At 39.8% G+C, this 18,808-nt stretch overlaps 1 protein-coding gene across 2 annotated transcripts in view; it reads right to left on the reverse strand.

Annotated features, from left to right (window-relative positions):
- The window catches only part of psmd14 (proteasome 26S subunit, non-ATPase 14), a 144,310-nt gene that overhangs the window by 86,574 nt on the left and 38,928 nt on the right, over window positions 1–18,808 (reverse strand). For both annotated transcript variants that reach the window (XM_070875540.1, XM_070875541.1), the window contains 3 exons: window positions 965–1,036; window positions 407–526; window positions 195–265 (listed from right to left, as the gene is read on the reverse strand). In XM_070875540.1, coding sequence (XP_070731641.1) covers window positions 195–265; window positions 407–526; window positions 965–1,036 — 263 coding nt within the window. The remainder of the gene's footprint in view (window positions 1–194; window positions 266–406; window positions 527–964; window positions 1,037–18,808) is intronic.

The raw sequence follows: 18,808 nt of genomic DNA on the forward strand, positions 1-18,808 counted from the left end.
AATGAAACTGCAAAGAGATACAAAATAAAATAGCAATCAACTTCAGGAATTTAAATAATTTGTAATATTTATACAATAATTGCAAATAAAAATAATTCAATTGCATAAATGAAATTGTCAATGAAGTAAAGGATGTTCTGATATGAATTTCTGGTGACCTTACTTTACCATATTAAGGATATTTTATGTCCTACCTGCCTGTCTGCTTCAACATGTCCAGCATTTTGGCTTGAAAAACAGGGTCAACTGCTTCAACACTTACACCCTGTGAAAAGAAAAAAATAAACAAATTGTTTAACTTTGAAAAACAATTGTTACAATCTAAACTTGGTACAAAATCAAGAATAGAAAAATTCTATTAAAGTAAATTTGTTTTCAGGCACAAAAAAATAAAAACACAGCTCACCGTGCCTGACTGAGGCATAGCAAATACATCAATAACACGAACAGTATAGTCATCAACAAATTCACCCAGCATCAGGCCCATCACTTCCATTGGAACGCCAGCCCGTCCATGTTTCAACATCTGCACATGACCAAAACACATATCAAAAAAAACATACATCTCTCTGTTTTTCACCCCAGAAAGAGAAAATAACGTTCTTTATAATGTGTGAAATACTACCATGTTATAATAAGTCATCACAACTTAACAAGTTTGTTTTTCCTTCAGTTTAGTTTTTGCATATTTTGATTTGCTTTATATCATTTAAGTTCATTATGCTCTATTATAAAGGCAAACAACATGCAGTTATGCATTTTAAATGGAAAGCTAAGCACTTAAAATACAAAATGGAGCCAAAACATTTTCTTAAAAAGACAAAAACATTAATATGGTGGCCTAGATATAGTATTAAAGGAGATGGGATGTCAAATAGATTATATTTTACTTGCCTTGTGTCATTACATTCTCAACTATAATACATAATTAACATGATCAAAGAGCCAACAAACCTACACTTACCTTCAACAGAGCAAGTGAAGATATGTAAACCTGTTCTGCTGTATCCACAGCTGGGGCATCAGTTGGTGGGCCCTAAAAAGCACAAAAGAGACTGATGACAAACATTTTCCAAGCAAGCAGTAGTTTTATTAAGACAAACTAATTTAATTACCTGCTTAGATGGTTAATTTTTATATTGCCACAGCTGATATATCTTGGGGTAGGTACTCTGGCATACTCAAATTTTAAACCAGATTTTATATTTAGTATCAAGACTTCAACTTAAAATTTAAATTAGACCTTTACTACAAGTATACTTAAGCATTTCATTTTGTACTAAAGTTTAATTAATAACCTCACTTGAACACCTGGATAGTATTTTATATAAAGAAAGCATATTTCGAAAAGCAACTTATTTTGTACCACTAACACAAATTACTTAAAAGCTGAAACCAGAAGAAAAACTATTTTTTTTACATTATGTTAAGAAACTGCCATCATTCTCTCAATAGGGTACATAAATATTATAGGTAGCAACTGCATTTTTGTGAACACATAATACCACCAATGGCACATAAATAAGGTAAAAATGGGTATCTGATCTCCTTAATAAACTCCTGGTTGAATGCTCACAAAGAAAGCAGCATAATGTTACCCTGTCACAACTGTCAAAGTCTGATCAGGCAATTACCTGTGTGGTTCAAACAATGGTGTGAATGTAAACACCACTGGACTAGCATGATTAATCTGTACTGTAGCAAACAACAACTTCCTTCAGCTTCTGCGGTTACAAGCTAAAAGACAACTAGATGAGGGATGTGGGAGCACTTTACAGGTAACAGCCTGAGCTGCAGCTTGAGAAAATTCACCCACATTCCCTAGATATAGCTGTGAACAAAATATACAAGATGTCTTATGGGCCATTCAAACAATGAAGCTCACTTCACCTATTTTGATGTATTTATTATTAAAAATTCATTTGTCACAAATATACATCTCAAATACAATGTTATGAATTTTCAGTTCTACTTTAAACAAACATAAATTAGGCTTTTTTTACATTGCAAGGGTGATTTTCATGCTGTGCAAAGTGCTGCCAGCATTGTTGCATGAAAGCTGCACTCCTCACCACTTTCATCATAAAATTCAATGGTGTTCACTAAACCTAAGGATGCCATTTAAATTTGATTTCAAATTATCATGAATTAGACCAGCAAAAGCAGAAAAAGATCCATCTCTCTGGGCCAACTGGTTCTGTTCTTTTTCAGTTCAAGTACTGTAACACAAAGTAAACGTCAAACATCTACCTGTATACACTGCATCACACGTTAAATGTGCAGGGTGACAGATTAAATCTGTTTATAGCACAAAAAAAAAATCAAGTGTCAGACTTTTCTGATTTGCTCAACTAATCATTATCTGTTATGTTAACCAAACCAATATGATCAAATACAGATCAGGAAAATTACCACTAAAAGGAATGAGGACCTCCAAAAAACCAAACAATTCAAGTTCTCAATTTTTTTCCCAAACGGTACTAACTTGGTATCAGTAGCAAACATAGTCAGCCCATTTTTTTCCAGCTACTATCTTAGTTTTCCATGTAGCTGAATTTAGAACCAAAAAGGTTTAAAGCGCAGAACGTGACTATTCGGTCCATCATGTCTGTGCCGGCTTTTTGCTCGAGCAATTTAAAACTAATAGCACTTATCTGTTCTCCCCCCATAGCCCTGTATCTTCGTCAGCTTCAAATCTTTATCTACTTTTCCCTGAAGAGATGCAACGGTCTCTCTGCTTCAACTACTTCCTGTACCAAAGCATTCCATGCTTTAAGAATTCTCTGCGTAAAGAAATTTATAACTTCTCTGTTCACTGTGACAATTTTAAATTGATCTTAACCCTTCAAAGTTTCAAAAATCTATTCTAAATCTCCCCGTAGCCTTTTCTTCTCTAGTGTCTCAAGTCCTTCCTCATAACTATAGTTGCTCATTCCTGGTATCATCCTATAAGGCGATTTACCAAATGCATTCTAAAAATCCATACACACTATATGTAGTGCATTCGCTTTATCCGTCCAATTGGCGACTTCTTTATTATACATTTTTAAACATAACTTGCCTTTAAGAAATTCACATTGGCTGTCTGATTATCCATGCATTCCTAAATATTAATTAATTTAATCTTGCTATATACATAACATTTATAACATAATACATACATTGAAAATAATTCTGGGGAAAAAACATGAAACATCAACGTCTGACATCTCCCATCTCACGCTTGCCTTTCTGAAGCCGCAGGCTTTCGTTCTGCTCTTTTCCCAAGGTCCCACTGTATACTTGGGACCTTCCAAGTGAAGAGGCTCAACCAAGCAGAGGACTCCCAGAATGCAACAATGTTTGTGTGTGTCCCTCTGATAGACAACGCCTAAGATAAATAGATAAGCAGGAGGCTGGCAGTAATTAAAGTCACCTGGTCCGGAAAGGATGCATTCTAGATTGCTGAGGGTAGTACGGGTAGAAATTGTGGAGGTGCTGACCACAATCTTCCCATCCTCCTTAGATACAGGGGTGGTGCCAAAGCACTGGAGGATTGCAAATGTTACACTCTTGTTCAAAAAAGGGGAGAAGGATAAACCTGGCAATTACAGGCCAGTCAGTTTAACATCAGTGGTGGGGAAGCTTTCAGAAACAATAATAAGAAAATTAACAACACTTGGACAAGCATAGACTAACAAAGGAGACCCAGCATGGATTTGTTAAAGGCAAATCATGTTTGACGAACTTGATTGAGTTTATTGATGAGGTAACAGAGAGGGTGGATGAGGGCAGAGCAGTTGATGTGTATATGGACTTTGAAAAGGCAGTTGATAAAGTACCACACACTGGGCTTGTTAGCAAAACTGAAGCCCATGAGATAAAAGGGGCAGTAATAGCATGGATACAAAATTGGCTAAGGGATAGAAAACAGAAAGTTGTGGTGAATGGCTGTTTTTCGGACTGGAGAGAGGTATACAGTGGCATTCCCCAAGGTACAGTACTCGGACCACTGCTGTTTTTTGATATACATAAATGACTTGAACTTGGGGGTATAGGACACAATTTTGAAATCTGCAGATGACACAAAACTTGGAAGTGTAGTAAGCAGTGAGGAAGATGGTAATAGACTTCATTAAAGGTGAGGGCCAAGCTGCCGACTCTGGGGGAGAAACAGTAAGTCAGCCATTTAAAAAAAATCTCCACCTCCCCATTAAATTTTGCTCCGCGAGCGGTACGCGCCCCCTGAAGCTATTGCTGGCATTGCCCAGCGCAGCTTCACGGGATGCTACTGAATTTTCACTTCGGGGCAAAAACAGGTCGCTGCGCACGGTGATGACCGGCACAGCAGAACAAAGCGTTACCAGTTACCGTCACCAAACTCCCGCGGAATTTCACAGGGGCTGTTAGCGGCGCCACGCCCGGGAAAAAAGACATTTGTGCTCCGTTAATGGGAGGCGGAAAAAACCTGAATTTTGCCCCCAAACTGTTTCCAATGGCTGAAGGGGTAATAACGAGAGGGCACAGATTTAAAGTGATTGGCAAAAGAACCAGCATGAGGAAAAACCTTTTTACGCATCGAGTGGTTAGGATTTGGAATGCACTGCCTGATGGGGTGGTGGATACAGATTCAATAGTTGCCTTCAAAGGGGAATTGTATAAATATTTGAAATTGCAGGGATATGGAAAAAGGGGAGAGTGGGACTAACTGGATTGCACTTCGAAAGAGTCGGCACAGACCCGATAGGTCAAGCGGCCTCCTTCTGTGCTGTACAATTCTATCATTCTCCATCCATTTCTCCTCAGTCTACCGCAGTAGAGGAAAGGGATTTACAAACAGGAAATTGTGGCACGATTTGAAAACACCTTCTAATCGGAAATCCGATTCAGTCTCCGAACAGCAGTGACTACAGTTTCCAACATCTCCTGTGCTATAAAACAGGTAAGCCCCTCTTTCTCTTGGACTCCAATACTTTTAATTTTCAAATTCTGTACCCTGCTTTCCACTGTTTGCTGTTCCTTGGCTTGGAAGGGAACCAACACAACTCCATTCCCCCCCTCTTACCCTTTATATGGCTATCTTTTTGAACTAACATTTCACTTTTTTTCTACTTAATCTAATTTACTTTATAATTCCTAACAAGAATTTTTTTACATTTTACTTATAATGTTTCTCTTTTTCTTGATTCCCATTGTTTATTTTGGACGTAGGAGCAAAAAGTTAAAAGCCAATTTTAATACCAGCTGAAAGCCCAGACTGGGAAAACTGTCATGGTCCCACCATAAATATGACTGCCTATCTCTGATGTGCTTTACTCATCAAACCAGGAAGAGGACTGCTGAACAATTATTTTCATCAGCAGTTTCTGCAGTCCACAGTATCCAGACACTCAAAACAATATTTTTCTTAAATCCAATTTCCCTCTCCCCCTTGAATTTCCCTTCCCAAGTGACATTTCCCATTTCCCAGTTGACATGGCAAATAGGCAACCTACTACTTTGTCCACCTCCAGTTAACACTAGACGATGCACAAGAGTGACACAATAATAAATATGATTTTTCTAACTCCTGTCTTTCCTTGTCAACACCTTGAAAAAAAGATCAAGAACTCAGCAGATGGGAGTTCTAACAATGATGAGCATCTTTATTAAGGAACACATTAATTCACTACAATTTCAAAGCAGTAGGGATTGGATGATGAAATGGGTTAACACAATGAGCCTGAACTTGGTGAAAACCAAGGCCCGCCCAAGTACCGCCGAGAGACCGGGCGGTACTTTGGCAGGAAGATTCCTCTAAAAATCTGCCAGTACCGCCCGACGGCAAAATCCCGACTTACGCCCTAAATCTAGCGGCAGCGGGCAGGAGCTCCCAATCTCGGCGGCAAATGCGATCCTCGCCAAAGTGGCTGAGGATTGAGTCGGGCCCAGGGAGGTGGGGGGGGAGGGGGGGCGGAGAAACACATAAGAATAAAAATTAAAACACAAAAAAAAACAGTTGAACACCTTCAGGGGAGCCCATGCCCCTGATTCGCTGAAAAAGAAATAAATAACAGAAGTTTACTAACCTTTTTTTGACAGTTAGACCTGCCTTCACGTAGCAGCCCTTCACCCTGCTGCAACCGACTCCCGCCCACACCAATATGGCAGCTCGGCGGGCGGGAGGTCACTTACGCGACTTGCTCGCCAGCAGCCGTCAGCGGTCCTCCCTTCCCTCCAGTGGGAGACGTCCATGAAAATGGCACCGAGGGGAGACCGCCCAGAAAACTCGTCGGCAGCCAGCGGCAGTGGGCAGTAAGGCCACCAAGTTAAGGCCCATTGTTTTTCACCTTTGGGATCTGGGTCTCAATCCAGCACAGGTTGAATAAATGAAACTCTCCTCTTTGCTAGCTACATGAAATGAGTCTCAGTATTTAACTGCCAATTTGTGTCGAAATATGGACAACTTCACTTTTAGGTACACCATACATAGAAATGGAATACTAATGCATTATGAAGTGTTCATCTTAAATTAAGATTGGAGAGATTCAGGAGAGCAAAGGGAGGTTTGCTCTTGATCTGACCATGCTACAGTTAATTAGTGAATGCTTGCTGCTAACTAGGTATCCCAAGTAGAAAAAAGTTTAAAATCACCAATACAAACATCCTTCACCTTGCTGAACACAAAATATGACTTCAGAACAATATGAATCTGAATAGCAACTCGCCCTTCTCCCAACTCTCATTTAAAAAGTTGATTTTTACAATAATGATGTAAGAAAGGGAGTTCTAAAAGGAGCTATTCCAATTTATTTTTTTGAAAAATACACTAATTTATATCAGTGCTGTCTGGTGCTGCTAAACTGATAGATGCAATGAGTCGAACACATCTGTCCCTGTATCACCAACTGCCATTGAAACAGTTCAGGCTACAGGCGGGGCAGAAGGCACAGCTGCCACTCCAGCTCTGAGTTGGCACAGATCACAACATTGGGCTCTGCAGAATATCAGAAGTACTCCTTTGTGTTTTATTTAAATGTATTCCATTGTTTATTTTTTTAATCAATTTTTAAAAATGTATTGAGAATAAAATGGATAAGCAAGATTAATTACAAAGAATAATTTGGCCAGAATTTTGATGTCAAAGATGCATTCTCAGTCTTAACGTCCTTTGTTTTCAATGTGCTGCTGGCAAGGCCACATTTATTAACTATTCCTAGTTGTCCGAGAATGTGGTATTGGAACTTGAATTCCTGCAGTCCTTGCAATGATGGAGCTCAGTGCATGATGTTAGGCAGGGAGCTCCAGAAGAGTGGTCCAGCAACAATGAAGGAATAGCGATATGTCCAAGTCAGTGAGACTTGAAGGGGAGCTCACCCGAGGTGAAAGTGTTACCCCTATCTTGCTGCTTCTTGTCCTTCTTGGTGGTAGTCGTCGCAGGAGAGTGAGATCCTATTGAATTAATCTTGTTGAATTGATGAAGTGTATCCGATAGATCATAAAGACTGCAGCCACAATGTGCCAGTGGTGGATGGAATGGATATAGAGTCAAGTGACTAAGTGTACTGCTCTGTCCTGGATGATGTTGAGATTCTTGAGTGCTGTTGCAGCTGCAACCATCCCCTTGAGTGGTGAGTATTCCATCACATTGCTGACGTGAGCCATGTAGTTGGTGGAGAGACTTTTAGGGATCAGAGAGTATTCAGTTTCTGCTCTGCCCTTGCTGCTATGTGTTCATATGGCCAGTCCAGTTAAGCTTCTGATCAATTGTGACTCCCAAGATGTTGATGTAGAAGATGGTGGTTCTGCTGAAGGTCAGGGGAACATGGCTGGGTTTGCGCTTGATCATTACTTGATACTCATGTAGCAAAAGTGTTACCTGCCACTTAATAACTTGCATTTATATAGAACCTTATCCAAATGTGCTTCACTGAAGCATAGACAAAAATAGATGTCAAGCCAAAAGAGATTGGTCGAAGAAGTATGTTTTAAGGAGGTTCTTAAAGGAAGAAAGGCAGAGGTTTAGGGAGAGAATTCCAAGCATAAGGCCTAGAACAGTGAGAGCACAACTGGCAATGATGGGACAATGTGGAAGAAGAGACTAGTCAGAGGAACACAGAGCTCTAGGGGAGTCTGAGTTGTAGGGTTGGATGTTAGAGATATGGAGGTGCAAGGCCATAAAGGGATTTAAACATACGGATGAGAATTTTAAGATGGGCAATATAAGTCATCAAGGATAGGATGTTGGGTGAGCAAGTCTTGGAGCAGGATAGGATATGCGCAGTACAATTTTGAATGAGCTTAACTTTAGAGGGTGGAGGATAGGAGGCCAACCAGGAAAGCTTTGAAATAGTTGAGTCTGGAGGTGACTCATGCATGGATGAGAGTTTCAGCAGCAGATGGGCTGAGGCAGAGATGAAGGTGGGCAGTTACTAAAGATGGAAGTAGGCAGTCATTGTGACAGAGAGGATATGGAGCTTGAAGCTCAACTAAAAGTTGAATAAAACACAGTTTGTGAACAGTCTGGTTCACTCTAAGACAGTGGCCCGGAAGGGGGAATAGAATTTGTGACAAGAGTACAGGGTTTGTGGCAGGTGCTGAAGATGATGCATTTGGTTCTCTCAATTGGAGGAAGTTGCGACTGGATGTCAAACAAGCAGTTGACAACACAGAAGCAGTGGAGAGGTTGACACAGGTAGTCCAAGTCTGGACAGGTAAAGCCGAGAGTCATCAGTGTTCATGTAGAAGATGACCCCATCTCTTCAAATTATGTCACAAAGGGAAGCATGTAGATGAGTAAGACATGGAGGCTAAGGATAGATTCTTGGGGGACTCCGGAGATAATGGTGCAAGGTTGGGAAGAGAAGCCATTGCTGGAGATTCTCTGGATATGATTGGATAGGTAAGAGTGCAACTAAACAAGGGCAGTCCTACTGAGCTGGACAATGGAGAAGACACGTTGGGGAGAGATAGTGTGGTCAACCGTGTCAAACGCTGCAAAACGGTCCAGAAGACAAGGATGGATTGTGCAACATAGTCAGTCCAAGACTGAATGTTATCCAGGTCCTGCTGTAGGGTGACATGGGTTGCTTCATGAGAGGGAGAGTTATGAATGAAGATGAATACTGGAATTGTCATCACTCCTGACCTTATGATGGATGGAAGATCATTAATGAAGCATGTGAAGATGACTGGGCCAAGGATGCTTCTTTCAGCAACTCCTGCAGTGATATCTCAAGGCTGCAATGAATGGCCCCCTCAACAAGCTAAATCATCTTTCTTTGTGTCAGGTACGACTCCTGCCACTGGAGGGTTTTCCCTTTGATCCACACTGACCACAATTTTGCTCGGGCTCATTGGTGACATACTTGGTCGAATTTTTCCTTGATGTCAAGGGCAACAACTCTCTCTTGTTCTCTGGCATTCAGCTCTTGCGTCCAAGTCTGCCAGAAGGTAGGTGTGGACCTACTGTCTTCATATCAGAAATAAATCACCTTAAACTATGTACAGCAATCTGTCATTATAATTAGATTCCACATCCTCGGTTTCAAATCTCCATGACAACTTTTCTCTTCCTCCTTCACGTGGAAGAAGATAGTCTGGTCTGTAGGCTGTTCAGTAATCGGCTAACATCAGATATATGTTGATGCTTACAGTTTAAAAACAACTACACTAGTGTTAGCTTACCTCGGGTGTTAGCACTCTAATTTCTAAGTCAGTACGTTGTGGGCCTCAATGCAGGCACTGAGACCATAACCTAGATCTTGATGTAATGTTGAAACAGTGTTGCATTGACAGTAGTGACATCTTTTAGATCAGACATTAAACCAAGATCCTGCTCACCTGTTCAGGTGCACATAAAAGATCATGTGTCACTATTCAATAAAAAAGTAGGGAGTTTTCCCAGTGGCCAACATGCTTCTTCAGTCAACACCTAAGGTTAATTATCTGGTAATTCATTAATTTGCTGTTTTTGTGGTGCCATGTCATACGCAAATTGGCTGCATAACAACAATGACTACATTTCAAAAGTAATAGTGTCTGTAAAGCACTTTGCAACATCCAGAGAACATGATAATATATTATTAGATGTACATCTGACAATAATCTAGGTCAGCAAGGACAGAGATGATGAGCAGAACTTAGTATGGGATAGGATGGGAGCTGACGTTTATGGACGATGGGATCTAGCCAGGGAAGCAATGTAATCATCGTGTTCAGAGGTGACAAAGGCATGGGCGAGGGTTTCAGTGTAATATAGGCTGAGGTAATGAGCAGAGTCGGGTGATGTTAGAGGTGGAAGTAGGCAGTCTACATGGTGGAGAGAATATGGGATCAGAAGTTCAGCTTAGGGTCGAATAAGGCATCGAGATTGCGAATAGTTTAGTTCAGCCTAAGACGGAGGCTGAGAGGGGGATGCAATTGGTGGCAAGGGCACAGAGTTTGTGAGAGGATTGAAGACAATTACATTGGTCTTCCCAATGCTTAACTGGAGGAAATTGCAACTGATCCAATACTGGATGTAGACAAGCAGTCTGACGACACAGAGGTATGGAGAGATAGCACTCGAAGTTATCAGTGTACATGTGCGCGGATGATGTCACCAAGACTCAGCATGTGAATGAGGAAGAGGAGGGAATGAAAGATAGATGTTTGGAGGATTCCAGAGTCCACAATGCGGGGATGGGAAGAAAAGCCATCACTGGAGATGTTCTAGTTGTGAGTAAATAGGTAAAAGTGGAACCAAGCAAAGGCTGTGCGGCCAAGCTGTACAATGGAGGAGAGGCATTGAAGGAGGATGGTATGGCGGACCATATCAAAGGCTGCAGGAAAATCTGGGAGGACAAGAAGGGATAATACACCACAATCTCAGTTAAAGAGGATATCATTTGTGACACTAGCTAGGTAGCTAGGGCTATGACGGGGACAGAAACCAGACTGGAGATTCAAATATGGAGCTGTGGGAAACATGGACATGGATTCAACGACTTTGGAGAGGAAAGGTAGGCTGGAGATGGGGCAGTAGTTAGCAAGGAGAAAGGAGTCAAGAAGTTGTAATAATGTTTTTGAAAGGGAGGCAGACAGTACCAGAGGAAAGGGAACTATTTATAATGTTAGTTTGCATGGGGCCAGGGAGGCAAGTTGGGTGATCAGCAATTTAGTGGGAATGGGATCACGTAAGTACGTTGTGGGTCTCATGGACAAGATGAGCTTGGTGGAGGCATAAAGGAAAAAACAGTGAGAATACCAAAAGAAACAGGTTCAGGACGGGGCCGGGGGATGGGGGAGAGCCTGGGTTAACACCAACAAAAAATTACATTTAAAAGAAAGTTGGAAGTGTTTTGATTTGAATTGCAAAATGTGCAGTGCAATGATATATGTTACATAGTTTACAAACCAGCAATTATATAAACTAGCACAAATTATTCTAGCTAAAAGTTCCATAATAATCAGCAGCATCACCTAAAACCTTGGGGAATGTTGCATCTATTTTGCTAGCACTAGGTCTGTACTCTAATCATGCAACAGCAGGAAAGATATTTTACTCTCCTTTACCACCATACCCTTCCCAAAAACCAAAGCAATGCAAATACACCACAGTTATGCAAGCCAACATAAATGTAGTAGTAAATTAAAAGCTATAATTCAAACCTAGGGTTATAATAGAAACTTAACTGAATTACATAAGGAACAGGAGCAGGAGTAGGCCATTCAGCCCTTCGAGCCTGCTCTGCCATTCAATAAGATCATGGCTGATCTTTTACCTCAACTCCACCTTCCTGCACTATTCCCATATCCCTTGATTTCCTTAGTATCCCCAAAAATCTATCGATCTCTGTCTTGAATATACTCAACGACTGAGCATCCGCAGCTCTCTGGGGTAGAGAATTCCAAAGATTCACAACCAGTTCAGTGAAGAAATTTCTCCTCACCTCAGTCCGAAATGGCTGACCTCTTACTCAGACTGTGACCCCTAGTTCTTGACTCCCGAGTCAGGGAAATATCCTTCCTGCATCTACCCTGTCAAGCCCTGTAAAAAATTTAAGTTTAAATGAGTTCACCTCTCATTCTTCTAAGCAATATAGGCCTCGTCTACTCAATCTCTCCTCACAGGACAATCCCCTCATCCTAGGAATCGGTCTGGTGAACCTTTGTTGCATTTCTCTGAAGCAAGTATATCCTTCCTCAGGTAAGGAGACCAAAACTGTACATAATAACATAAGAAATAGGAGCAGGAGTCGGCCATTTGGCCCCTCGAGCCTGCTCCGCCATTTAATAAGATCATGGCTGATCTGATCTTGGGCTCAGCTCCACTTCCCTGCCCACTCCCCATAACCCTTCACTCCCTTATCGCTCAAAGATCTGTCTATCTCCACCTTAAATATATTCAATGACCCAGCCCCCACAGCTCTCTGGGGCAGAGAATTCACAGATTTACAACCCTCAGAGAAGAAATTTTTCCTCATCTCAGTTCTAAATGGGCCATCCCTTATTCTTAAACTATACCCCCGAGTTCTAGATTTCCTCCACGAGTGGAAACATCTTCTCTGCATCTACCTTGTCGAGCTCCCTCAGTATCTTATATGTTTCAAGATAACTTCTCATTCTTCTGAACTCAAATGAGTATAAGCCCAACCTGCTCAACCTTTCTTCATAAGTCAACCTCGTCAACCTTCTCTGAACTGCCTCCAATGCAAGTATATCCTTCCTTTAAGGAGACCAAAACTGTACGCAGTACTCTAGATGTGGTCTCAGCAATACCCTGTACAGTTGTAGCAGGACCTCTTTGCTTTTATACTCCATCCCCCTTGCAATAAAGGCCAACATTCCATTTGCCTTCCTGATTACTTGCTGTACCTGCAGACTGATATTTTGTGTTTCATGCACAAGGACCCCCAGATCCCTCTGTACTGTAGCATTTTGTAATCTCTCTCCATTTAAATAATAATTAGTTTTTTTATTTTTTCTGACAAAGTGGATAACCTCACATTTTCCCACATTATACTCCATCTGCCAAATGTTTGGCCACTCACAACTGATTAAAGATAATCTAATCTGCTTTCAGTATAGGACTCCTTCCCGCTCAAGGCGGGCATTCAAATGACACACATCCATTAACAACGCTGAATTGAAAAACAAATATCAAGTACCAAACGTTCCATTGAAGTATAGCAATCCAATCAGCGAAATGAAGATCAGGCACAAGAAAGTTAAACATCGCCTTCAAATGCATGAAATGCCTCCAGCCCCGCCAGCATATGTGTTCCAGTTCTCAAAGCATCGTCTCATGGACAGTTAGCCTAGTTCGTCTAATCCAATTATCTCTCAGTAACGACCACTGTTAAATTCAAATGGAGTGCAAAAACAGCATGTTTATCTGCTGGAAGTAATGAAAGTGCTCATCTCTACCTTTTTTCCCTCATCATATCCAAGTTCACAGAAACCACAGCATATTAAGACACTTTTGCAACACATCAATCAAATAAATCCATTACCAATCACCTACTCAACTGTACAACAAAAATCTCGAATGCCAGCAGACAGCATCATTGGCTGGAATTCTGTCCCATATATGCAGAAGTTCAAAAGCAGAGCCCAGTGCCATTTGCTGAACTAGGATTGCCAAAATTAGGCTATAGAATAATTCTGACTTGCTCACCAGTAGCCCAGTTCAACATCCCCAATCTGTTCTGTGTTACAAATGATTACTAGATCAAAATTGTGTGACATCTATCCTGTTACCATTATCTCTAGCTCCATCAAGATGTTTTGTAGAAATATAACATAAAAGTCACCCTCTTTCCCCCTCCTTGATTTTGGAAATGAGCTTTGTTTACTAGTTTGCCAAGTAATTCAAGTAATTTAACTTACTGGCAGTTTAGGTAAGCACCCCATTAATAACAGTTAGGTTAAACATTAGAAATATTAATTAGTTCCAGAGGGTTTATCCACCACTTCGAATCTATCAACTGTTTTGAGATATCTAGCAATTTAAGCTGGAAATCTGCTCATTTGTATTTATTATCCATTGGGTTTAAATTAAATTTTAGTTGTTTTAGCAGAGAAATCAGTGCAAAACTAATTTAAACTTTAATCTAAATACAAATGTTATGCAGAGAAAACAAGTTTCAAAAGTACATGGAATACCTTTCCAGATAAGGATCAAATGTATAATTTAAAATGTAATCTGGCATGGAATCCTTCAAGATCAGACATGACTGCAAGCCATGAACAGCTCAGAATTTTAAGAACCATCAAGCTCTGAAGAATTTCTGCTTCAACAACATGTCATGCACTATACATTGTACATTGGCTTTTCAAAAAGCTCTTGTCTGTTCATATTTCATAGACATCCATATAATGGGATTTATCTGATACAGATATTTGATTAATCTGACACTGTAGGTACCATTAAAGGAATATATAAATAGTAACAATTTTAGTTGTTTTTACTATTTAATAACAGGTCAGTCTGTCACTACAAAGACAATCTTCACAATAAAACCTTAATTGCAACATTACAATTCCTACATTACAGCAATGACAACACTTCAAAAAGTACTTCATTGGCTGTAAAGCGCTTTGAGATATCCCGAAAGATGTGAAAGGCACTATATAAATGCAAGTCTTTATTTTCTTTCTTTGTGAAATCAGACCAACTTATTGTATCACACATTAAATCATCATCAGTGAATGTATGGGAAACCACTGATATGATTACTAATTTTTGTTGGGGTGATGTAATAAGCAGGAATTTTACAATTTATTTTACCTCATACAAATTTTAAAAAATCACCAGTGGAAATTCTTAGATTGAATAAAACCAATATGCACCAGCCAATAGTGCTCCTTAAAGTGTCCAAACTACGCTCCTGGATCATATGCCGTCCATTAACCTCAGCAATCTAGTCTGCCAAATTCAGGCAATTCAGTTCTATTTGTACTCTTATTTCTTACTCACTTCTTTGTACTGTTAGGATTGTGTGGGCCTGGAGGTTTGGAAAAGGCTTTACTTAACACGGTTGACTCTGATGGATAAGTCCAAAATCAAAACATGCATCTGAACAACCCATCAAGCCAAAAAGCTTGCATACCATGAAGCCAAAAAGCTTGCATACACCTCCTACAACACACTGCGCAGCCTTGGGTCTTTCCTAGGAACATAGGAACAGGAGTAGGCCATTTAGCCCCTCAAGCTTATTCCGCCATTCAATTAGATCATGGCTGATTTGTGATCTAACTCCATATACCCGCCTTTGGTTTACAGAAATCCATCAATCTCAGATTAAAAATTAACAATTGACCTAGCATCAACGGCCATTTGCAGGAGAGTTCCAAACTTCTACCACCCTTTGCATTCCCCTTTATATCTTCATTTCTTTTCAATCCCATGTATGCCCAAGCCCGATAATACAAGTCTAATCCAAATATTAGATCACTGTTCAGATTATTGCTCTCAAATTCTACTATTTTAGGTCTGTGTGTTTCAGTGCCTCCCTGAATTGCAAGCTTAGTCTGAAATGAACACTGAACAGTTGCAATAAGAGTAAGTTGATAAATTTTAAAACTTGTGATTTAAGATTACTTTCCAACAGTAGCATAACCTAGCTACCATTTGGACGTGTGGATTCTGAAGGGTAGATTTGTTCTTCCACATTTATTCTGCATATATGTACATTAAGTTCCCATTGTTGTCTTGTACCAGTTATATCACAGATGCTGTTGCTAAATACTGCAGGTAGGGGATTGGAGGTGGCATTGGGGTAAACACTGCATCTCAAACCTGGATTCAAATCGAGCCTATGCTATAAGGATCCTTCATGAAAAGAAGTTTAACAGTCTGAATCCAATTCCAAAAAGGCACTAATTGGCAATCTGGTTGGTTTGTATGGCAAATGGAAAAATATCACACTCTTCCGAGTTGAAGGCTGAGGCCCCATTTGTTGGGCACATAACAGGGAGATTTATTCTGCAATGCCTAGCCTAGAAATTCTTGATGCGAACATCGAGTGCCCAAAATAATAAATGTGCCATTTTCCAGCTCTAGCAACTTGTTAAGCATAAAAATTCACAAAAAAGTTTTACATGTTACTGGCAGTCTCATTACTTGTGCAGATGAATATGCAATTTTCAATGGATCTTCACTCATTTTTGAAGGTTGACCCCTTCAAATACTGTACCTTTCTCCAAAAACTTAAATGCCACATCATTGAAACTGTTGCAATACAATTTTTTGTTGGTTAAAAATAAATCTGTAGTGATGCAATATTACATTAATTGAATCATTGCATTTTCTTTCAAGATATTTCACAATTAGTACTATCCCTTTAAGTAGTTCAATGCCACTGTGACACTCCAGTCCACAAGCAATTTTTAAGTTTGATCTCATTGTGGTATAATCACCAATAATTCACAGAATATTGACTGCAGAAAAAAAGATCATGGCACTAACCCATACGGACCAAAAAGATCCCAGGTTTGATCTCTGATCTGTATTGAGGCATCTGCTCTCAGCTGGGCAATGTGGGACACTACAATTCATCCTAAAGCTTTATCGTCATTAGTCATGCCAGTGTTTCCATTCCAGTAGCCCTAGCTGGAAAGTATATTTGTGAAGGTAACAAGAACTGGACTGGGCTGGGCTGGGCTGAGGTCTGATTTTGCCCATGTTCCACTTCCCCAGGCACAACTGAGCAGCTTGCTGATACCCATTCACTAAGCACACATTTAAAGAAAAGCCACATGGGCAAGGTACTGGAGGGCTGACAGTAATTGTGGATCTGCACCCCAGTAGGAATCATCAGCTTCAGAACAGAAAGAGGGGTGAAAAAATATTACTAGGAGATAGTATCCTTAATTGACTTAAATAGAGTGAACTAAGTAGTGTTGAAAGTTTAGATCCTAAATTTTCTCTTAGAATTGTTACAAATTGACCTCTCTCAGAAAACAGAAGTTCATATTCAACAAAGTTACATAATTCAAATGTAAAATTATATAAGCACAAATCTAGCATCCAAGAAAATATTTAAATGTAGAAGTGCAATAAAATGGAATTCCTCAAACAGGCATTCATGTTGAATATAAACATTGATTTTTGATTGAGTGATTTACACCACCACCACTTTTGTAGATACATAAAATAATTCAAGCATATGCAGCATCTTGCTTAACTACACAAAAGCAGGATTACGAATGCTTCGATAAAACCCAACTCTGTGTCCCTTTTGTTTTGTTCACCCCCACCCCCCACCAAAGCACTGCAGGTTACCAAAACGTGTTCAAGCTGCTTAATACATGATTCTGTAAATTAGGTTGTTCCCAGTAATTAGCCAAGCTGCAAGGCATTTAAACATCACTGTATGGCTTGGAAGGCTGAGTCATTTCTGACTCTACACACATATCACTGTCACAAACTGTTAGTCAGTGAACTGACCTGCCCGCGGGGCAATAATCTCAGCCTTGTCCAGATCTGGCGATTCAATAATACCACAGCAGATAGATAGCTGATCCTAGGCTTGTCTTCATCATTAGGGGACAAATCAACTCCCTCACACTTATAAGTCGTAATATGGCAATGTCACAATTAAGACCACTGATTTAAAATTCTACAAACCATATTTTACATTCAGCAACAAAATGATTTCAAAGCTGTGATAGAAAGTTATTTTTCTATGTGGTAAGTACATGTATCCTAAGATATACAAAAGCACAAGCATCAGCTCTCTTTCAGTTACAGTAATATGTGAACCCATATAAACCTCCAGTTTCACTTGGGCTGCTCTTGTTGACAAAGTGTTAAAAAAGGCTTTTGCCATTATAACAGCATAAAGCTAACACCTCAAAGTGTTATCTGCTCAGTCCTTTTAGCAAATTTATTAACACTATTAGTTAGATTACTCCACCTTTTCCATGGTGTGAACCGGTATCAATTATTTAGCCAATTCTATTCTATGTTAATAAAATACCTGCTGATTAAACATATACCAAAGTGTCACTTTGACACTATTTATTTTAGCTTAAATAAATGCTACAGTCAGAAGCTGGTGCAAGATTGTGATGACAGAAGTTGTGAAAAATGAAAAAAAATGTATGCACTAGTAGAAGTCCTTTTATTTCTGTGTGGAAATAGGACAGTGGAAACATAACAGACAGTAATGCATTCCTATATCACAGCTATAATGTTATATAACTGCTGTATTAAAATGCACTTGCAAAATTTAAATATGGATAGCCCAGATGAAATCAAGTAGGATCTGTATAACATAATGAGCCAGAGCAGCAAAAGAAAAACTGCCAATAACCAAACTAACATGAAACAAAAGCAGCTATAGATCATCATTAAATATGGAGAAACAAAACTTTAACAGTCTTTTATTAGTTTTTTAAAGAAAGAATGAACTTCCATTTAAATAGCACTTCACGGCCTCAGGATGTCCCAAAGCGCTTCACTTTTGAAGTGCAGTCACTGTTGTAATGTAGGGAAACTCAGCAACCAATTTGCAAACAGATAAGTCCCACAAACAGCAATGAGATTAATGACGAGAAAATCTGTTTTAGTGATGGTAGTTGATAGATAAATGGCCAGGACTCCGGGACAATTCCTCTAGATTGAATAGTGCCATGGGTTCTTTTATATCCAGTGCAGTTTGGGTCTTGGTTTAAAATCTCATCCAAAAGATGGCACCTCCAACAGTGGAGCACTCCCTCAGTATTACACTAAAGTGTTAGCCTACATTATGTGCTCAAGTCTCTGGAGCGGAGCTTGAATCCACAACCATCTGACTCAGAGGCAAGAGTGTTACTACTGAGCCAAGGCTGACACCCAAAATGTTACCAGAATTTGCCAGTT

This window comes from Pristiophorus japonicus, chromosome 3 (genome assembly GCF_044704955.1).
Source record: "Pristiophorus japonicus isolate sPriJap1 chromosome 3, sPriJap1.hap1, whole genome shotgun sequence".
In the NCBI taxonomy this organism is placed as follows: domain Eukaryota; kingdom Metazoa; phylum Chordata; class Chondrichthyes; family Pristiophoridae; genus Pristiophorus; species Pristiophorus japonicus.